General features: G+C 39.8%; 1 protein-coding gene and 1 pseudogene across 1 annotated transcript; both read right to left on the bottom strand.

The window, feature by feature from the left end:
* Positions 1-3,165: 3,165 nt before the first annotated feature.
* On the bottom strand, positions 3,166-8,994 carry LOC113015257 (sorting nexin-10A-like). Its single transcript, XM_026157205.1, is given in 7 exon segments — positions 3,166-3,214; positions 7,264-7,274; positions 7,276-7,456; positions 8,313-8,411; positions 8,506-8,606; positions 8,698-8,784; positions 8,951-8,994. Coding segments are annotated over 7 exon segments (561 nt in total). The 5' UTR covers positions 8,984-8,994.
* A 5,069-nt stretch (positions 8,995-14,063) lies between these two features.
* Positions 14,064-16,792, bottom strand: LOC113014635 (chromobox protein homolog 3-like; annotated as a pseudogene).
* Between the last annotated feature and the right edge of the window lie 1,483 nt (positions 16,793-18,275).

The raw sequence follows: 18,275 nt of genomic DNA, 5'->3' as shown, positions 1-18,275 counted from the left end.
AAGGAACACCGGTTGGCCAAATTTAATTTAATCCACGCTTATATTATTCTTACTCTGAAGAAATCATAATCTGTACTGGGGAAAAAACAGGCATATATGTGACAGTATTTTGTTTTCCTGAAACTCACAGAGGCTTGCAGCATGCAGGGTTTTGTTGAGACGTTATAAATGACCCCATTAAAATTAATGACAAAAGTAATTAGGATTTAATTTTAAAAAGAGCACTTTTTACGACTGCTGCAATTAATCTCAACATATGTTTCAACTGACCCTAGTTGTGTTTAGATTATAACAATGTGCCCCTCTGCTTCAGATACCAGTGCACTGCTCTTTAGAGATTACATAGGATGCTTTGAACCAGATAGATATGTGTGCTAAGTATTAAATATGAAGTCTCTGGGCAAAATAATAGTGAATTAATGGGGTAATAAACCAAATGTTTTTCACCAATCACTGCTGTCATTTAGAGATAAATTTGGGAGGCAATTACTTCTCTCATATGCGTTCATGACAGTTATGGTCAGCAATTGAGGCAAAGAGGGACGGTAAGAGAGCGGGAAAGGAAAATGTATCGATGGAGACCAAAGAAACATTACATCTAAGTGGAAATGTAAATGAAGGCATTAAAGCACGTTTAGCTTTGTATCCCAAAAAGATTGAATAAGTGAGTGTCTGCGTGTGCGTGTGTGTTCTGTCTTCCTGTGATGGATGAACGACAGTCGGCATGGCAGCTCATCTCCTCTCAGGTGGCTGGGTGACAGAGAGAGATGTTACAGCGCAGAGACAGTACAGCCGTCACATTGGCAGGCAGGTGTCGGGAACGTACGCACACACACGGAAACACACATCTCCAATGCGTGCACCTGCATCCAACATCAAGATTCCCCCTCCACTATTGCTGGCTTTCACCTGGCTCCCATTTCACAACTGTGCCACCTCACTCCACCACCTCTGTCTACCCGTCTCTTGCACCCCCTCCCTTCAGTCCATGTTCCTTGTAAGTGAGCTGTCTCTTTGTGGGCGGCGGTCTCCTCATCTTCTTCGTTGCCTCAGACCAGGGCCTGTCAAATGCTCAGCCCCCTCACACACACACACAGACTCCCAATATTTCCCATCCAATCAATGGGAGCGCCATGAATATTTCACCCACCTCAGGCAGGCGTGAGGCAAGCAGGAGGAGGGGGAGTGTCCCGGTCGCCTGGGGGGTGGGGTGGGAGGATAGAGGAGAGGGGTGGGGGGATATAGGCTGTCAGGGCGCCAGTGTGGTGGAGAGATGGGACTTCTCTTCCTGAGTCAGACAGGGCCAATAACTCATTAAAGAGAGAGAGATGTAGAGGCGAAGATGTGGCAGAGAGGAAGTGAGGAGGAAAGGCAGATGAGAAAAGCTCCTCAACACAAAAGAATGGAGATCTTGTGTCTTATAGGTCTACTTTTGCCTTTCTCAATCCTCATTTTCCTCTGTGCCTTCCCTACTCAAATCCCCCCCCCCCCTTTTCTTTTAAACGCGCACACATTCACACACACACACACACACACACACACACACACACCTCTTTCCCTCGGCAACTCCCTCTAACCCCTCTCCTCCACCAGCTCCCCCTCCTCCTATCCTCCCTCCTTCCATCTGTCTTTCTTGCTGCAGTGCCCATGCTGCCAGGCAGTATAAATCACATCTCTGGGCTTGGCTGCAATGGGCTTGAAAATAAAAAGGCATAAAAGTGTCGGGATGAGCTACGGGCTGGGGGGGAGAATTCCTTTATGATGGGTCTAAATCCTCCTCCCACCCTGCTTCCATCCCCAGTGCACACACGCACACACACATACACATAAACGCACACAGATTGCTTGTAGACACGTGCACATGCCCAACATACAGTGGTTCTCTGAAATTATCCCCCCAAACAGCAGCAGTTTGGTTCCTTCTCCCTTTTTCTCCCTCTAACTCTCACAGACACCTGTACAACCCCCTCGAACACACATAGGCTCTGCCACATATCATATTAAGCCCTTATTGTTTGCCGTGAACAGAATTGAGACATCTTCTCACCATTTTCTGTCTTTAAAGGGACAGTCTGACTGAAACTCTCGCCTATGTTGATGTAACCTCTGTCTCTGTCATCTGCCCTTGCTCACAGTTTTCCATGAGCATTTGCAGTGACCCTGGAGACATACTGTACATTTTTTTCCTTACCCTGAAAGAGCAGAAAGCGATAAAGGATAATGGGGATGTCATCTATAACCTTGTCCTGCTTCATTACAATTGATTCAAATGTGCAAAGGCAGAGTGAAAGAGGAGCTGTGATCCTTTTAACCTTTATAGTAGTTTAATTCGTGTTATCACTTTTGCACCTGCCACAGGGATGAAAATCAAAATATCAAATATCTGTTGGGTGGGGAAAAAATACACCATCTAATATTGTAGATGATAAAAGGATAATGCAGAAGCAGAATGGGGCTTTAGTATTTTGGGGCTATCAAATGTTGAATATTCTCCACAAAATTTGGATAAATGTAGCTCATATAAAGTTGTACTTTTCTATTAATGAGAGGTAAATTTAGTGGATGTTGGGGGTGGATATGCACCAAATTCCTAAAAGTGGTCTTTAAGGTCTGAGATGGATTTTTCACAAAGGTTTTCACCCTGGATTATGACACAAAGGAGAGCCACTTCACTGTGCATAATGGTAATTGTGTTCAATTTATGATCTCTCCAGTCTCCATCTATGTATCGTTCTGAGTAAATAAACCAATAAAAAAATGATTGAAGTGGCCCCGGAACATATTGAAACGAACCCGTTGGCAGAGATGCATTGTTAAGGTTGTCTAAATGATTATGGGAATGAAGATGGAGGTGAGTGAAAGCACCGTGAATGGGAAACTCCATCACCTGCTAAAATTAACCTATAGCTCAGAGTTTTCCTTTAATCTACGTCCTGATGTGCACTTTGTCAATTCTATTAGATCACGCTGTGTGTGGTATGAGCATACACGCATACACACACACACAGTGATGATGATAATGGTGAGCACCTCCCTAGGTGAGGCCTATTCGGTCACAGTGGGAGCCATCTCAGACCTAATTATGCTTGGTTTGGCGTTTTAACTGTATTGATCAAAACACTGAAACAAACGAGAAATGCTTATCAAGCTGGAAAAGAAGAGCCCTCAGGAGTTGGTGCGCACCACAGGAGTGACTGAGAGTGATGGTATAGGTCTGAGAGTTAGTGAGATATTGGTGGTTATAAAAAATTGCAATTCCGAGCTTTTGAGTTATTAATTACAGCCTCCCCTCCTCCTTTTTTTGTACCAGGGATTAGAAATACTGCCACACGCAGCCACATATTATTATACGAGTATGCTCACATAGGAAATGCACACGCACACACACAATTATGCACACACTCCCTCGCACAAATTAGCTCATCCATACCAACACTAATCATACAATACCCTGCTCTGATGAGCAAGCTCACGTCGACCTTGGAACTCTCTGGAAAGACAATGCGAGGGGAACCATGCTGCGAATGGGCGGAGGTGGGGGTGGTGGTGGGAGCTGATAAGGTGGAGGGAGGGATGGAGAGAGGGAGACAATAGAGGAGAGGAGGGGAAAAAAGAAAGAGAGAGCGTAAGTAGAGCTGTTCAGTATAGGGCAGGAGGGCAGCGCGCCCTCCCTCCTCTCCATCTCAGCTCATCTCGAATGCAAATGTGGTTTCTATACGGTTCCTTTGTGCTGCTTCTAACTGCTCCAGAGAGAAGCAATTACAACTGCTCCATTCACTCAGAGAGAGAAAGACACGCATGGATAGAGAAGGGTAATTAATAAAGAGATAGGAGGGATGAAGGAGGAGTAAAGGAGGTGATCGCGTTTACCTGTGGAGGATCTTCGTATTGATTGCAGAGGCGGCTTTACTATTGACACGTACAAACACTAAAGCTGACCTGGCGCATAATTACTCCACAAAAGGTCAAAGGTGAGAGGCCATTAACATCTGAAGTGTGTGTAATATGATTTTGCACAGAGCAAATATGTTTGCTGGTGTTATTCTCCCAGACGGTGCTTTAAAGATCGGATTTACTGAATCAAAAGAAACTATATCCAGATATGACATCACCCTCCATTCTTCCTTCTTTTGCAGTGCCAGTCTTGTATCCTATTGCAGTCACAGTGGCCAGGCAGTGCTGCAAGGTATGGTGGGAGTTTTTATGGCAGTCATTTGGGCTGCTAATATGTCATCTCCATTAGCCGACTTTTAACACTCCCAGATAGATGGCCCTGTGACATTTATCTGTGCATGGATCGTATTTTAGCCGGTAAATGGCTGGCGATGTGCAGAGTGTGTGCAAAACGAATGCGTGTGTATGAGAGAGAGAGCGAGAGAGAGATGCATTGACTTTTAATGATGCTGTATGCATTAGCACTTCAGTGGTAATAATTACAAATACAATGCAAGTCATAGCCTTTGACCCCCACAGCACAAAATCAAAGAAAGCAGAGACGAAGGGCAGTCAGATCCAGACCTCACTTCGCAACAGACAGCTGAGAAAATAGAGTAAAATGAAGAGGCAGTGAAAGGAATGAGTGATGGAAAGACAAGATGGGTGCAAAAATAAGCGAAAGGGGCACGGTGAGAGTTACGCGGGCTAATTGCTCTCATAGATTTTGCCATTGTTGGCTTTTCTACAGTCAAGGAGGTGAAGCAATTCCCTGTGGTGGCTTCGGGTGAAAGTCTAAATGAGCTAATAATTTGGAGTCATAAAATAATACTAATGTTGACCATGCATATTGAAAAGCATTAGAAAGATTTGTACCATAAAATAGCTGTAAATATGATGTACATCACATATAGCAGAACCTTTTCCCCTTAAGCATAAAAGTACCCTCACCCAAACTGCATCAGAAAGCGAAGAACATGTTCTGTGTCATTTTATGTGTTGGCTACAGGAGCCTGGTCACCTGTCCAAAGGCAGTGAAGTTGACTAATGTGACAGAAAATTAACAATTAAAAATATCACACGGGCCCTGAGCCATTGCAACGTGGGCCGTTCACAACTCAGTGGACACCCTAATTGCTTTGAAATACAATTGGGTTTGGGCTTTGTTTGGTGTTTTGGAGGTATGACGCGCATCACTGCACACTGGAAATTGAGTTATAAATTACCAAGCTGAAATAGACATGTACCATGAATACTCAATATCCAAATGCTAGATGTTTTCTCCGAGAAAAAAGAAAGGCAGATGCGCGCATGTACACTCACATAAAATACAAGATGCCACCGCTTGCATTTGCATTTCATTTTGTCAGAAAATTGACCAGCTTTAAACCAAAAAGTGTCTGTGTATGTGTCCCGCTGTATGCTTGTCATGGAGTACGTTGATAAGGTCAACCTTTACAGCAAACAGAGAGATGGAGAGCTCCAATCACAAACCACTGGGACTTTGAAAATGACAGAAGATGAGGAAGGAGAAAATGTTCATTCATCCGCAGCTTTCCCACCAGTGTATTCTCTGCGCGTGTGTTTTCAGACACGCCTCTGTGCCTGTGCGTATGTCTGTGTTTGCTATATGAAAACAGCTCAGTGGCATGTGTGTGAAGTCACTGACAGCTTCATTATGGCTTGTGCGCACAGGGAGACAGCACCATGCAGGAGGAGAGGACAGACATAGGACAGGCTAGGCTTAACATTGGGCAGACTGTGCGTGGGTCCAGTGGCTGGCTGGTGGAGAAGGTGGAGGAGGGCAGCTGCTGTCTCCTTTAATGAGCCTTTCCTTCTTTCATCAGCTTTCAATTTACAGAGCTGTCCAACACTCCTGCATAACCAACCACACCTCCACCTGCTCACATTCCTGTAGCACGTATGAAGCTGTCGTTTTCCTTTCAAGTGATTCCCAAGAGCAATCTAATAGTTAAATTAATTTGCTATCTACCTTTAATTAGACAACCTCACCTGGGAACACTGTGACACAAGGTTGAAACGTGACAAACGCTGAGCCTCTCCATGCCCAGCACTGATAATACTTTAGATTTAACATGTATATTCATTTGCAATCATCTGTCTATAGTTTTGGTAAATGGTGGAAACATTATGAAAACGATTTAGGGAGTTCTTAGCAAGTGTACACAGAGTTTGCTAAGGTTTAATAACCCATTTTCCTGTCCTGGGAGGCACAGCTGTGTAACAGTGTATAGCAAGTAAACATTAAAATTTAGCCAGTGCAACTAGATGTTTTGACATTTTTTTCAGATAAGGACAAGAGACAAAAAAAAAAATAATAATAATAATAATAATAATAATAATAATAATAATTCAAGGCTGTGCAACCTGAGCTATACGAGTAAAGAAATGCTACAGTTTGTACCCAAAATAACAGCATTTCATGCCATGTACACAATTAACTCAGACGCTCCTTCAGATGTTCCTTCATCTCACACCACTATTTACTCAAGCTCTGGGTGGTGTGATGTCTACACTCCCTCTACTGGACTGTTCAAACAGTACAGTCTATTGTATTGAACTCTGGGACAAGTGACAGGTCACAAAATATATATAAGTATACAGGAACATGAACTTCAGGTTTTCTACTAATTAAAAGAGACAAAAGTACAGTATGGAAGATGCAAGCTTTTCTTTAAGAAAGGGCCATTTATTTATGCATTGACAACTCATAAAATGTATTCTCAAATATTTTCCTTAAAAAAAAAGTCTACAATGCAAAACAACTCTTGCCAACCTTAGTACATTTTAGTGCAGTGATTTTAAAAAGTACACATTGGAAATATTTAAGACTGTCAGTTTTTACACATTGTTTTTTAAAAACATGAAATTTTTTAAAGTACATGATACTTAAATGGTACCAATTGCAGAGGACACAAGGCAAGTTAAAATATTTTCAAAAGGGTCACACTGATGTTAACGGAAGTTTAAAAAAAAAAAAAAAAAAGCCAACAATAGCAAGAGTTCAATGAAGTATTGAACACATTAATGCAAAGATGACCTACACATCCACAAGAAAAAGAAGAAGAGTACAGTGTCACTTCTTTACATCAGTACTCAGTAAGTGGGCTGGTAGTCTCAGAAAAAGAACAAAAGGGTTCTGGATCTCCGTCAGACTGAAAAGAAGATGGGGCTACCTCGCCCAGAAGTGTCAACACTTAGTCCCAAACCGATGATGAAGTGCTATTTGAAAGAAAGACTGAAGGGTCAGTTCAGTTTTAAGTCACGTGTTAACAAGTAAGCACTAAGACATTTTCTATAATAACTTACCTTTCACAGTCAAGAGTCACATGAAACCTTTTCTTCTGATCTGATACAACCAGTTCTTGAACACTGAATGGCTTCAGCTACCGTGTACCTGGTCTTACCAACGGCACACCTTGCAATCTTTGTAATGCTAAGGTCTGACTGGAGGAACAGATGGAGCCGACTATCAGATAACAACAAGGGTGTATGAAGAACACTAGAGGAGAAAAAAAAACATTAAATAGATGAGACCATTTCAATCAAATCCAAATAAAATTTTACAGTATTAAGGAGAACAAATCAGATTTCAATGGGAGAAAAGAATAAAATAATGCTTATATCTATACTGATATGTACTGGGTAAACGCATTAGGAACAAGAGGATGCTACATTGAGGGAAATTAAAATTTTGAATCTACAGAAGGCTGAATTAAAAAGATACCCCTGAAAATCAAAGTAAAAAAAATAGAAATGATGCAGCAGGATAGTCCATTTTGCTAGAGTTACATTGCAGCAAAAAAAAAAAAAAAAGTACTCTGTAGGTTGCATGGCCCTCCACGTTCTTTCTCCAGATCTGAGGTGCAATCTGCCAGTGTTAGAGGGACTGAAAATGACGGCCCAGAGGTTTTTCCCTTCAGGTGAGCATGGAGGCCACTCAATAGCAACAATTCATTCATCCTCCAGTATTGCCTACATACTCTCGTACACATGAGGCCAGTCATTTTTGTGCACCAGGTGGAACCCAGGACCCACAGCACCAGCCTAGGGTCTGAGAATGGATTCAAAATTGGGGGGGACAAAATGCATTCTTGTTTTGGGGGAGAGGGGGGGGGTCATCTCATGTTGCCTTTAGTGCATTGGTTATAAATTTTATTAATAACAAAGCAAATGAAACCAATTACCAACCCCTCAGCTATTTCACTCACCCAATTAATATCCCTCAAGTTTATATGACTTGCTGTAAAAGGGATGTGCTAATTTTTACCCCCAAACAGTCTTTGGGAGTATGAAAGGCTCCTCCAGGAGACATTAACTGAACTTCAGAAACTGCTTCAGCAGAAGAGCCAACTCACATTTCTAAAAACTTCTGCAGACCCTTGATCCTCTGGATGACTTGTTCTGTGTTCTTCAGACTGAAGAAAGGGTTCCAGGGTGGCAATTTAGGCAAGTCTCTGGACATGGATATAAATATACATTTGTAACTTGCTGGATTATCAGTTTACAACATTGATTAATCACCATCATAACAAGAAAACCTCAACATACATTATGAAAGCATTCTGTTCCAGGCAGTGACGCAACCAAACAAACTCACTGTAGCGCCGTCTCACAGAGGAGGTCTTTTTTCGAAAACACAAGCTATTAGTCTGCAAGAGACAACAGTTCATTAAACGCTTATTACAAAAAACACAACAAAATAAAGCTAACAGAACAGTTTCTTTTTTAATTGGCACATACATGTAAACAAATCTCGTAGTCAACATGTGTGTGCCAGCGGCCATCTTTATGAAGCCTTGGATCCCGAACGCAAACTCTAATAAACTCCTGCAAAAATCAAGACCAGAGTTCCATTATTTCAAAATGAAAATGTGAACGTGGGCAAATGAAAACAGGATTGTCCCACTGTTTGGGTTTATCTATTTGCTATTATAGATAAACAAAACAAGATACAGGAAAAATAAAAATAAAAAATAAAATCAAAGCCACTTACAGTGTTTGAAAAATTATCCAGAATAGTGTCCATTAGTGATACAAAACCTGGAAGGGAAATAAACACATTAGTACCATCTCTTTTAGCCTATTTGCTTATCAGGTGGTCTGATTTCAGCAAAATTATAGCAGCCTTTATGGGTTCTCAGAATTAAACAGCATTTTTAAAATCACAGCATTTCTTTTGTCCCAATTCCATTTTATAAAACAAAAGGCTAGCAATTGAGCCTTGAAGGATTTAGGAGTGCAAAGATTTCGAACAGATTTGGGATCAAGTGGGATGAGGGGGCAAAGGTGGAGGATTGAGCTTATGTGTGGGAAATCTTGGTTCTGAACACATTAAACATGGGCACATAGCAAAACACACTTGGGACAAAAACAGCCCACTAGAAAAGAGAAATACAGTCTAGTGCTTTCAAAGCCAACTCTACAAGGTTAGCTTTACAGTGATATTAGTCATATGCGTTATCCAGTCATCTGTTCATGAACAAACAAACCAAACATGCCATTTTGCAGGCCTAAAGTCTAACCAGAGATAATAAGCAAGTTTAAACACGTTTTCAAATAGGGTGATCAGGCCACCTTCAAGAGACTGAACTACACACCTTGCTCTACAGATCACATGAAATCATAAGCCACCACAGACTAATCTATTTGGATAAAACTCTGTACTGAGGTGACTGTAGGCTCTTCCTTCAAGACTGTCATTGCTCTTCAACAACAGTCCCTGTAGCTGCAATAATTCAGCAGGTCCTACACGTAGACGTGAGGTTAACAGGATGCTGCAGGGAATTGCAATAATGGAGTGCACTTTGATCTGAAGTTACACGCACTCAGTGCTCTAAAACACTTAAGAGCATGAAGTATTATAATTTTCTAACCACTATCCAGGACAACACAACAGGGCTTAAACAATGATTTAACGCTCATAATCAGTGCTTATTATACATCTTCTGAATACCCCAAAATCAGTTGTAATGTTTAACCTCCTGAGAACAGAGGAAGAAAGACTCTTCCCATTTAACTTTTGTGCTTTCCTTCCTCTTTGGGGCTAAAACAGGTAATCAAACGGAGTTCAATGGAAACCCCAGGATGCCCTCTTTTTATTGCATCGGGACTTAGGGTAGCTACTGAGAGGGAAAGACGAAACGCAAAACAAAACAAACCCACGAACCCACAAACATATTAACAAAAAAAAAAAAAAAAAAAAAAGAGCGAGAAGGACGCCCGATTTTGCATCTACTTTGACCTTACCTCTCCCATCTTCACCTCGAGTGAAATTATACGATAATGTGAACAACCAGGACCAGCTCACTAACCTGGCTTGAAGCTTAGCCCTTCCTGAACTGAACTAATACCAACCCTGCTACTACTAATTTCCCACTGCTAAGCACGACCTCCTTTCCCGACTGGATCAGACCACGTAGTTAGAAAGTATACCATAACAAGCAACATTTAAAAAGTAATCGTAAAATGCATTGTTCTTAAATCATTCGTCTAAAATCAGGCGGAAAGAAAATGATCAAGAATCTCAGATGAGAGTAACATGTTAAGCGTCGCTTTTCTACGCACCTGTTTCTTACTGCTATTATCCGGAATCAGTTTAAATGGTGTCACCTGGTGGGAGGAGGCCAAGCGATGGCAATGCAGCGACAACCCCAAATAAAGTCATAATAACTTTATATAGTTACTGGTCTCTACAGGACCTCAGAAAAAAAAATAGCCTGTGAACAACCCGATTTTGAAACATTCACTTTATTCATTTATTGATTGATGGATTGTAGGTGCCTAACTAATAAAAAGAAACAGATTCATTGTTAAATTGATCTCTTTCTTCTTGAACCCTTCCATTTATGTTTCTTCTAATGCAAGTGCTTATGGGGATTTACCTTTAGAAACATTCAGACAATTTAAAAGTACCACTTCATGGTCAGAGATTTTTATGTCTGCTTCTTTTTTGTTCCTACAACCAGCTCTGAACCACAATAACACTGTATGGTGGCTGGGTGGAGAAACTTTAACCAAAACCAAACAAACAAATCAAAATTTAATAACTGTCCATTGTTCTGACTTTAATTGTTAACATAGTTGTCCACGACTGCTTCACTGCAGTTCTAGAGAAATTAAGGCTACGTTCACACTGCAGGCGAAAGCGCATCAAAATCCGATTTTTTTGACCCTATGCGACCCATATCCGATCAATGCTATGACCAGTGTGAACGGCGCAAATCCGATATTTCAAATCCGAATCCGATACATATCCGATGTTTTAGAAAGCGACTGCTGTTTGAACGGTCAAGTCGCATTAAATCCGCCTTTTACGTCACCGACACAAGACTTGAAGCCAATTATCAGCGCCAGAGAAGCGCCCGAGAAGACATCGCGACGCTTCCTGGCCATCCAGTGTGGATGTCAGTGAAACTGTTTGGGAAGACAATGTGAACATTTTATTTGTACTGTAATCTGCAGATTCTGACAGAAATCTGCAGCTATCATTTGAAGCACCGCTCCTCTCTTAAACAGCAATAAGGATCATTATTAGGTTATTTACATTATTATGTAAATAACAAAAGAACTTAAAGCAAAAAATTGGGAAACGAAGTCCGAAGTCTGCATATTAAGGGCCATCAGTCAAACAATACTGTTGCTCTGGGTCTAAACAGAGCTCGTTGTGTGTGACAGCTTCTTTTGCGCATGCGGGCCGCTTTGAGCGTTCACACTAGAGCGCGTTTGCTGTCGCATTTTATTTGTAGTGTGAACGAGCAGACAAAAAAATCGGATTTGATCAAAAAATCGGAATTGAGCATTAAGACCTGCAGTGTGAACGTAGCCATAAAGACAGACAGGCAACTGCAGCATGATACGATACAAAAACAACATCCCAAAACCTTATCTGAGATATCACATGCATGGGCTGTGTTATGCTTCGTTTCAACTAATAAATCAAAAGTTTCAAAATTAAATCAAAATCTCAAATCAAGGCATCAGAGCGTCAGAGATGACACTGACACCTAGTCTACGTGAACTCCAGCCCACAGCAAGCATTGTTGTATACAATGACAGTTTTAAAAATTGAAGACCAAGAGATCTTACCAAAGCCAGTTGGCGTCTATCCCCTGACCAGTCCAAGAGTGGATCAAGAAAACTAGTGAGACGTCACCTTAGGTTGGATGGTAATTTGCATATAGAGATCTCTTTATCTTGTGTCAACAGAAAACTTTCATTTGCTTTTACAGACTGTTACAAAACAGCACCATTTTCTATCCGATTTCTACATTTTATGGCCAATTAAGCAAAATTCAGAGTTGACAAAAAGCTGACACGTGAAATATACAGACCAAGATTTATTTTAAGCATATGTTTTTATATTACTTGAATTGCTGCACTGACATTTAATTTCCATTAATATAGCTGTATGTCTATATTGAAATGATTCAAGCACTTAACAGATAAGACATGACTGTGTTGCTGTGATTAAGATATTTGACTTAATCAAACTACACACCTTGCTCTACAGATCACATGAAATCATAGCCACCAACAGACTAATCTATTTGGATAGATATTTGACTTAAACAAAAAAAAAAAAAAAAGTTAAACACTTACGAGGAAATGACAATAACAGGCCATTTTCCATCCCTGTATCCTTTCTGCAGGCTACTCACTACTCTTTAGCATTTACAGAACAAACTTTTCAGAGAAATTAGCTGTTTGTTATCAAATTTGTAGGTGAACGTTCATGCAGCAGTTGTTTTTCCTGCTAGGACTAAAGGTTGGATATCTATCATGACCTTGTCCAAATCACTCAAATAAGAAACTTGAGTGATTTCCCACAGAAATCAGTAATGCACAAAGGTTCACTGTCTTATCTCCCATGCCATTATGCCAGTCTTGCATTTAGAGTGAAACCACGGGAAAACCAAAGCACTGCAGCAATGAAGACAAAACTGTAAAAAACTTCACCCAAGAAACATCTATTAGGTACATAAGGGAAATCCTAATTGTTAACTTCGTTTCATATGCAACTCGCTCTGAATTACTTCCAGTAAAGTCTTACATGTATTTGTAGTTGGGGAAAAAAAACCTAAAAGACAAAAAAAAAAAATCTGGCATAAAACCTTTATTAGAACGACAACAATATTTAAAGACAGTATACAAAAGTATTATGGAACAAACATCACTACAGTAGAAAACATGAGCAAGAATGTGGCAGAGTGAGAAAAGTGTTTTGGAATTTAAAACATTTAAACAAAGACGAAGGTGGAAGTGGCCCTAATCAACAGTCCTTTTTCAGCTGTGCACTCGCTCCCATGAATCTGGCTGCATCTGAATGTGTTGACTTCAAGTCTAAATGAGCACCTAAACTAACCAAGTATTATTAACGACATGCATGCACTGGATTACAACTGTACTTGTATCTTGTGAATCTCTGAGTTGCAAAGCTCACTAGTTAATGCCCTAAATTTCAAATCTATGCATCACATTTAGTCTTAACTTTAGCTATTGACTTTAAATACAGTATCATTCCTCCATGAAGCATTTTTACTATTCACACTCCAGAAGGAAGTGCACAGCTCTGAACGACACAACAGTCAGATCCTGTGCTGTTATTGAAAAAGGGTGAGAAACCAATCAAAACTGTAGTTGCACCTCACCCACAAACAAGCCTTCTGAATGTATGGCTAAATTGTGCGTACTACAGAGCTCTCCTTCACCATCTTGGATACATTTAAATGAAGCCATTAGGAACACAAGCGCAATCCATGTTGGAATAACAGATTGCTGAGCAGACTGCTGAAGCCAACATTGTTGTACATCTCGTGTCTGAAAAAGGGGCTAAAGAGATCAGTCATTCACAATAATACAAGAAGGCTTCTTTCTTTACTTCTTAATCAAAACACTATCACCTGTTCTCACAATCGCTAAGCTTATATTTACAACAGAACTCACCGACTGCCACGCAAGTGTTGAAACTTCTTCCAAAAATAAAAAAGAACAAAACAAAAAAAAAAGACTAATTTAGCTAGACCTAGAAGGCAAGTCAGGAGAATCCAGTCCTGAGGAAAAGGTTGACAATGTTGATGTAGACTACTGCATGGGTTGCAGAGAAGAAACTACTGGGCTTCATCCTCTGGACAGGAATGCCAGGTCAGTCTCTCCTCATAAAAGGATATGACCACCTGAGGACAGCGGGTGTTGGCCTCACGGGCTGGGACCAAATCTGCTCATCTGAGTCTTTCCTAAAAGAAGGCAGATTGAGAGAGGAACATTATAGAAAGCCAGCATAAATTAATGTACTTTAAATCAACTAAGTTTATAAGTTGAGGAAAGGTTTACAGCAGGAACACAGCTGGACAGTGACAGTTTCATAACTGTGGCTCTGTACACCATGTAGCAAGATCTAAGCAGTGAAAGGCAACTGAAGTGTAGAAACTGAGCTTTAAGTTCAAGGGTTTAAGAATAAATATTTAGTGAAACAAAGAAAGTTTCCAATTTTTAAGAGCTCAAATGCAAACAACTTAAAAATAAATCAAAAAACAAAACAGAACAGAACAAAAAAAACAAAAACAAAAAACAAACAAAAAAAAACAACAACATCCAATTATCCAAGTAATTCCACTCAGTTACACTTCCTTCAGTTTAAACTTTCTTTGATTGCTATTACAATATTTCAGGATAATTATTTGTACTGTGAAGGATCCAGAATCATAGCACTCAATACTTTTGAATTCACTGGCCGTCCATTGTAGCATGAAACACCAGTGACTACCATGCACATCCATCCTATGACTTACACTGCCTAGATTAACAAAACATTACTGCGCAAAGGTCTTGAACTAACAGTCATTTCATTATATTTTGCTTCCAAGGAGACAAAGATATGAGATTTTTTTTTTTCTTCAATGACCAGAAATATTGCATAAAAATGTACCATTTCATCAAGAACATCAACTCCCCGCTACTGTCTGTTGCGCCAATGATTCGCTCGGGTTCGAGGTTCCTAGCAAAACCACGTGGTTTCTCAGCCTGTAGGTGGTTACAACAGAGAATGTAGGCATATAAGATGGGAAGGAAACAAAACAACACATTTTGATTCATTTAAAATCCTTGCACTTTCTAGCATAAGTTCAGAAGCAGCTGCATTTCAAGAGAATGGTCTGAGTGACTTATTCAAAATTAGGTTTGTCACAATTATACAAGTATAATACTAAGTTAAATGTCTACACACCACCCTAGCTAAGCACAAATATGATTTATTTATAATACATTCATTTATTATAATGCTCGTCTTTGTTTAAGTTATGCAACCCTTTCTCTGAATGGCCCTCATGTTAAGCTTGACGGTTCTAAATTTAAATTGTCTCTAGGACATGCTAATTGCAGAAACTTGTGAAAGCAAAGGAACTCACCACATCCTTCTTCTTAGGTTCAGTCTCTGGCTCTTCCGTGGAGGCCTTCCTCTAACAGGTGCAGGTTTCTCCTTAACGTCTTCTGAGCCTCTAAAAATGCTGAAATCAGCTCAGGGCAATCCAGGTTCTCCTCTGGTTCCCAAGTATTATCAGCACTAAACAAGCAGAAAGAGAGTCAACGATTGCATTGCATCAATTCACACTGATTTCCATTTAGGAAAAAAAAAAAAGCCAAATACTAGCATCAGCTAGCTTGCTTGAATGAAGGCACCGTCTTCATGCAACCACAATGACTTCAAACAAAAGTATAGCACAACCCCATACCAGGGAAGCACTTCCAGCTCAGCAGGAGGGGGGCAGGAGTCCCAGCCAACTCACTCTGTAAATCCTTTCCACTTGAGGTAGAATTCTACTTTCCCCATTCACAACACGCTGGTCCAGCACTTTTTCCACAACGAATTCTTCAGGTTCCTCCTGTGTATCCTGTGCATCCTTCTTACTCTTGGTATTCTGCTTCTTTCCCATTTTGTGATCTAAAAACACAAACAAAAAAGGAATTTGATAATAACAATCCTTCACATTCATGTGCTCCTGATATCCACATTTAGGATTGGCCATAGGCCCTAAAGCCGCCACAGACACCTGGATCGTAAACGAATTTAACTGTGAAGACTGTTATTTGCCCATTGGGGTATTAAAATTAGGCAACCTTGACAAAGGGATGGCCACCAAAGGGAAGTAAAAACGTAGCATTAGCTAGCTTAGCGATAAACTATTAAAGTATTCAAAGATAGCCAAATTCTTATAACGTTAGCTCGCATGCTAACTTTAGCTGGCCTTTAACCGTTAGGGAAAACCTACTTCACTTTTATTGTGTCAACTGCAATGCGGAGGGACTTAAAATAGGTGCGCTGGCACAAAAAAAACGTGCGGGTAACGTTAACGTAACTTGCGCTAACAATAACGTACTCAAGTTTAATGCGACACTCGACGTTTTAGAAAACGGATACATAATCTTAAGATCTATGATACAACTACAGCATTACAAGGAACAGACACTGTTACTTTTCGCTTGCCTGTTTAAGTTAAAGTACTGCAACTGTAGTTAACAGAGCGTTCTCTCTCATTCGAGACAGCGTCAGATGGTAAAACAACTGGCTAGCATATACTGCTATTTTGTTACAGTGAACCAATTAACTCTGACACCTCTGTTAATGATAACCTTTTTTTAAACAAGTCGGTATCTGCATACATACCCTAAAACAAGAGAATCGCTCCAACGGCACTTCTTTTCCACGCGGTCAGTTGATTCTTTATGTCTACAAAAGTGTGGCTCAACAGCACGGGCGCCAAAAGCTACTCACGCGCATTCTTGTGCGCATACTTGTGCACCATCTACGGAAGCCCGGTTAGAAAACGCTTTTCGCTCTCCAAAACCTGTGGATGATGAAGCCTAGAACTCTACATCAGGGATATCGAAGTCATTTTGAATCGTGGGCCACATGCAGAAAATTTTGTTTACACGTGGGCCGGACCAGTGTAAAGAGGTTTAATTACACCTTTAATGTCTGCAGAATCTTAATATAAGAAAAAGAAGTGCAATTTCAACAGCATATGCTGGTTATTTTTGCATGATAAAGAAATTAAGCTGTATTAAATAGAACTCAGTCAGCACGACTCTTTTGGCTTAGATTGTTTGTTTGTTTGTTAATTTATTTCAAACAAACAAACAATCCTACAATCTAAGATTGTAGGAAATGCATGTGTAGTTATGGTTGCTCATTGCCCAGACTGTTCTGTAACTATATAATAGAAAGGTTTTGTTTATTGATAGACTATATCCTTATTTATTTATTTACTGTGAACGCACTGCAGAAATCAGAAACGTTTCTGTCATTTAAGTTTTTTTTATCTAATATTACCTATGACTTACTCAAATTGGTGTGAATAGTGATGGGAGTAGGATTTTTATCATTAAGAAAAGCTGTAAAACACGGAAAATACAGTTTAAAAAAAAAATCCAAAATGTGTACCATCCATCACATTTTAAAAAGCTGTCCAGTGGCTCAGATTGCATCTGTTGCCAGGCCAATTTTGCCCCCAGGCCTTATGTTTGTAATCCCTAATCTATAATAGATCAATAGATATCTATAATATCCATTGATATTTTAAGACTGCATTTTTTGAATAATATGTTCCTATATGCTGATTTTAAAATCAAGGCCATTCAAAAGTATTTCAAAAGATTTCTTTTTATTTTAAAAAGTCTGCAGGAGCAACTCAAGTTCTGTAAGCAAACGCACACTTTCAAAAATCACAATGGAATCAAACACATTTAACTTCAGAAACAAAGCAAATATTTACGAAAACAAAATTCATACAAACAGCAAACAAAAGGTTCAAGCCAAACAAGAAAATACAAACAAAGAAAAAAAGAAAACCGAAAGCTGCATAAACTACCTCATGGACTTTTCTCAATTTCACTCACTCAGCTGACTTATTGTGCAGCATAACCAGGAACAGGGCGGCGACCTCTATTAATACTTCAACTGCCAAAAAATCTTATACATATAAAAAGGAGGCATCCAAACATCATTCAAACTTCTTAAATATCAATCAGTAATTTATTATTTAGGGTTTTTTTTAGCAGTTTGTTTAATTGGGGTGACTTTGATAATGAAGGATTTGTATTAAACAAGTGCACTTTAGAGAATTTCAAATTTTAGCCAGAAAAAAACAAAACAAAACTGGGGCCTGAGAATCAAATTTATCCAAAAAGAAAAAAACTCACAAGTACTTGTAAAGAAGTCAAAATTTCAGTTCATTCAAATTGTGCTTCAGATTGATCACTATTCAAATACTTTATGCATCTTTCTTCAGTTTACTCACTCAGGTGACTACTTGTGTGTACACATA

This window comes from Astatotilapia calliptera, chromosome 22 (assembly GCF_900246225.1).
Source record: "Astatotilapia calliptera chromosome 22, fAstCal1.2, whole genome shotgun sequence".
NCBI lineage: Eukaryota > Metazoa > Chordata > Actinopteri > Cichliformes > Cichlidae > Astatotilapia > Astatotilapia calliptera.
This window is presented reverse-complemented; position numbering and strand designations above follow the sequence as displayed.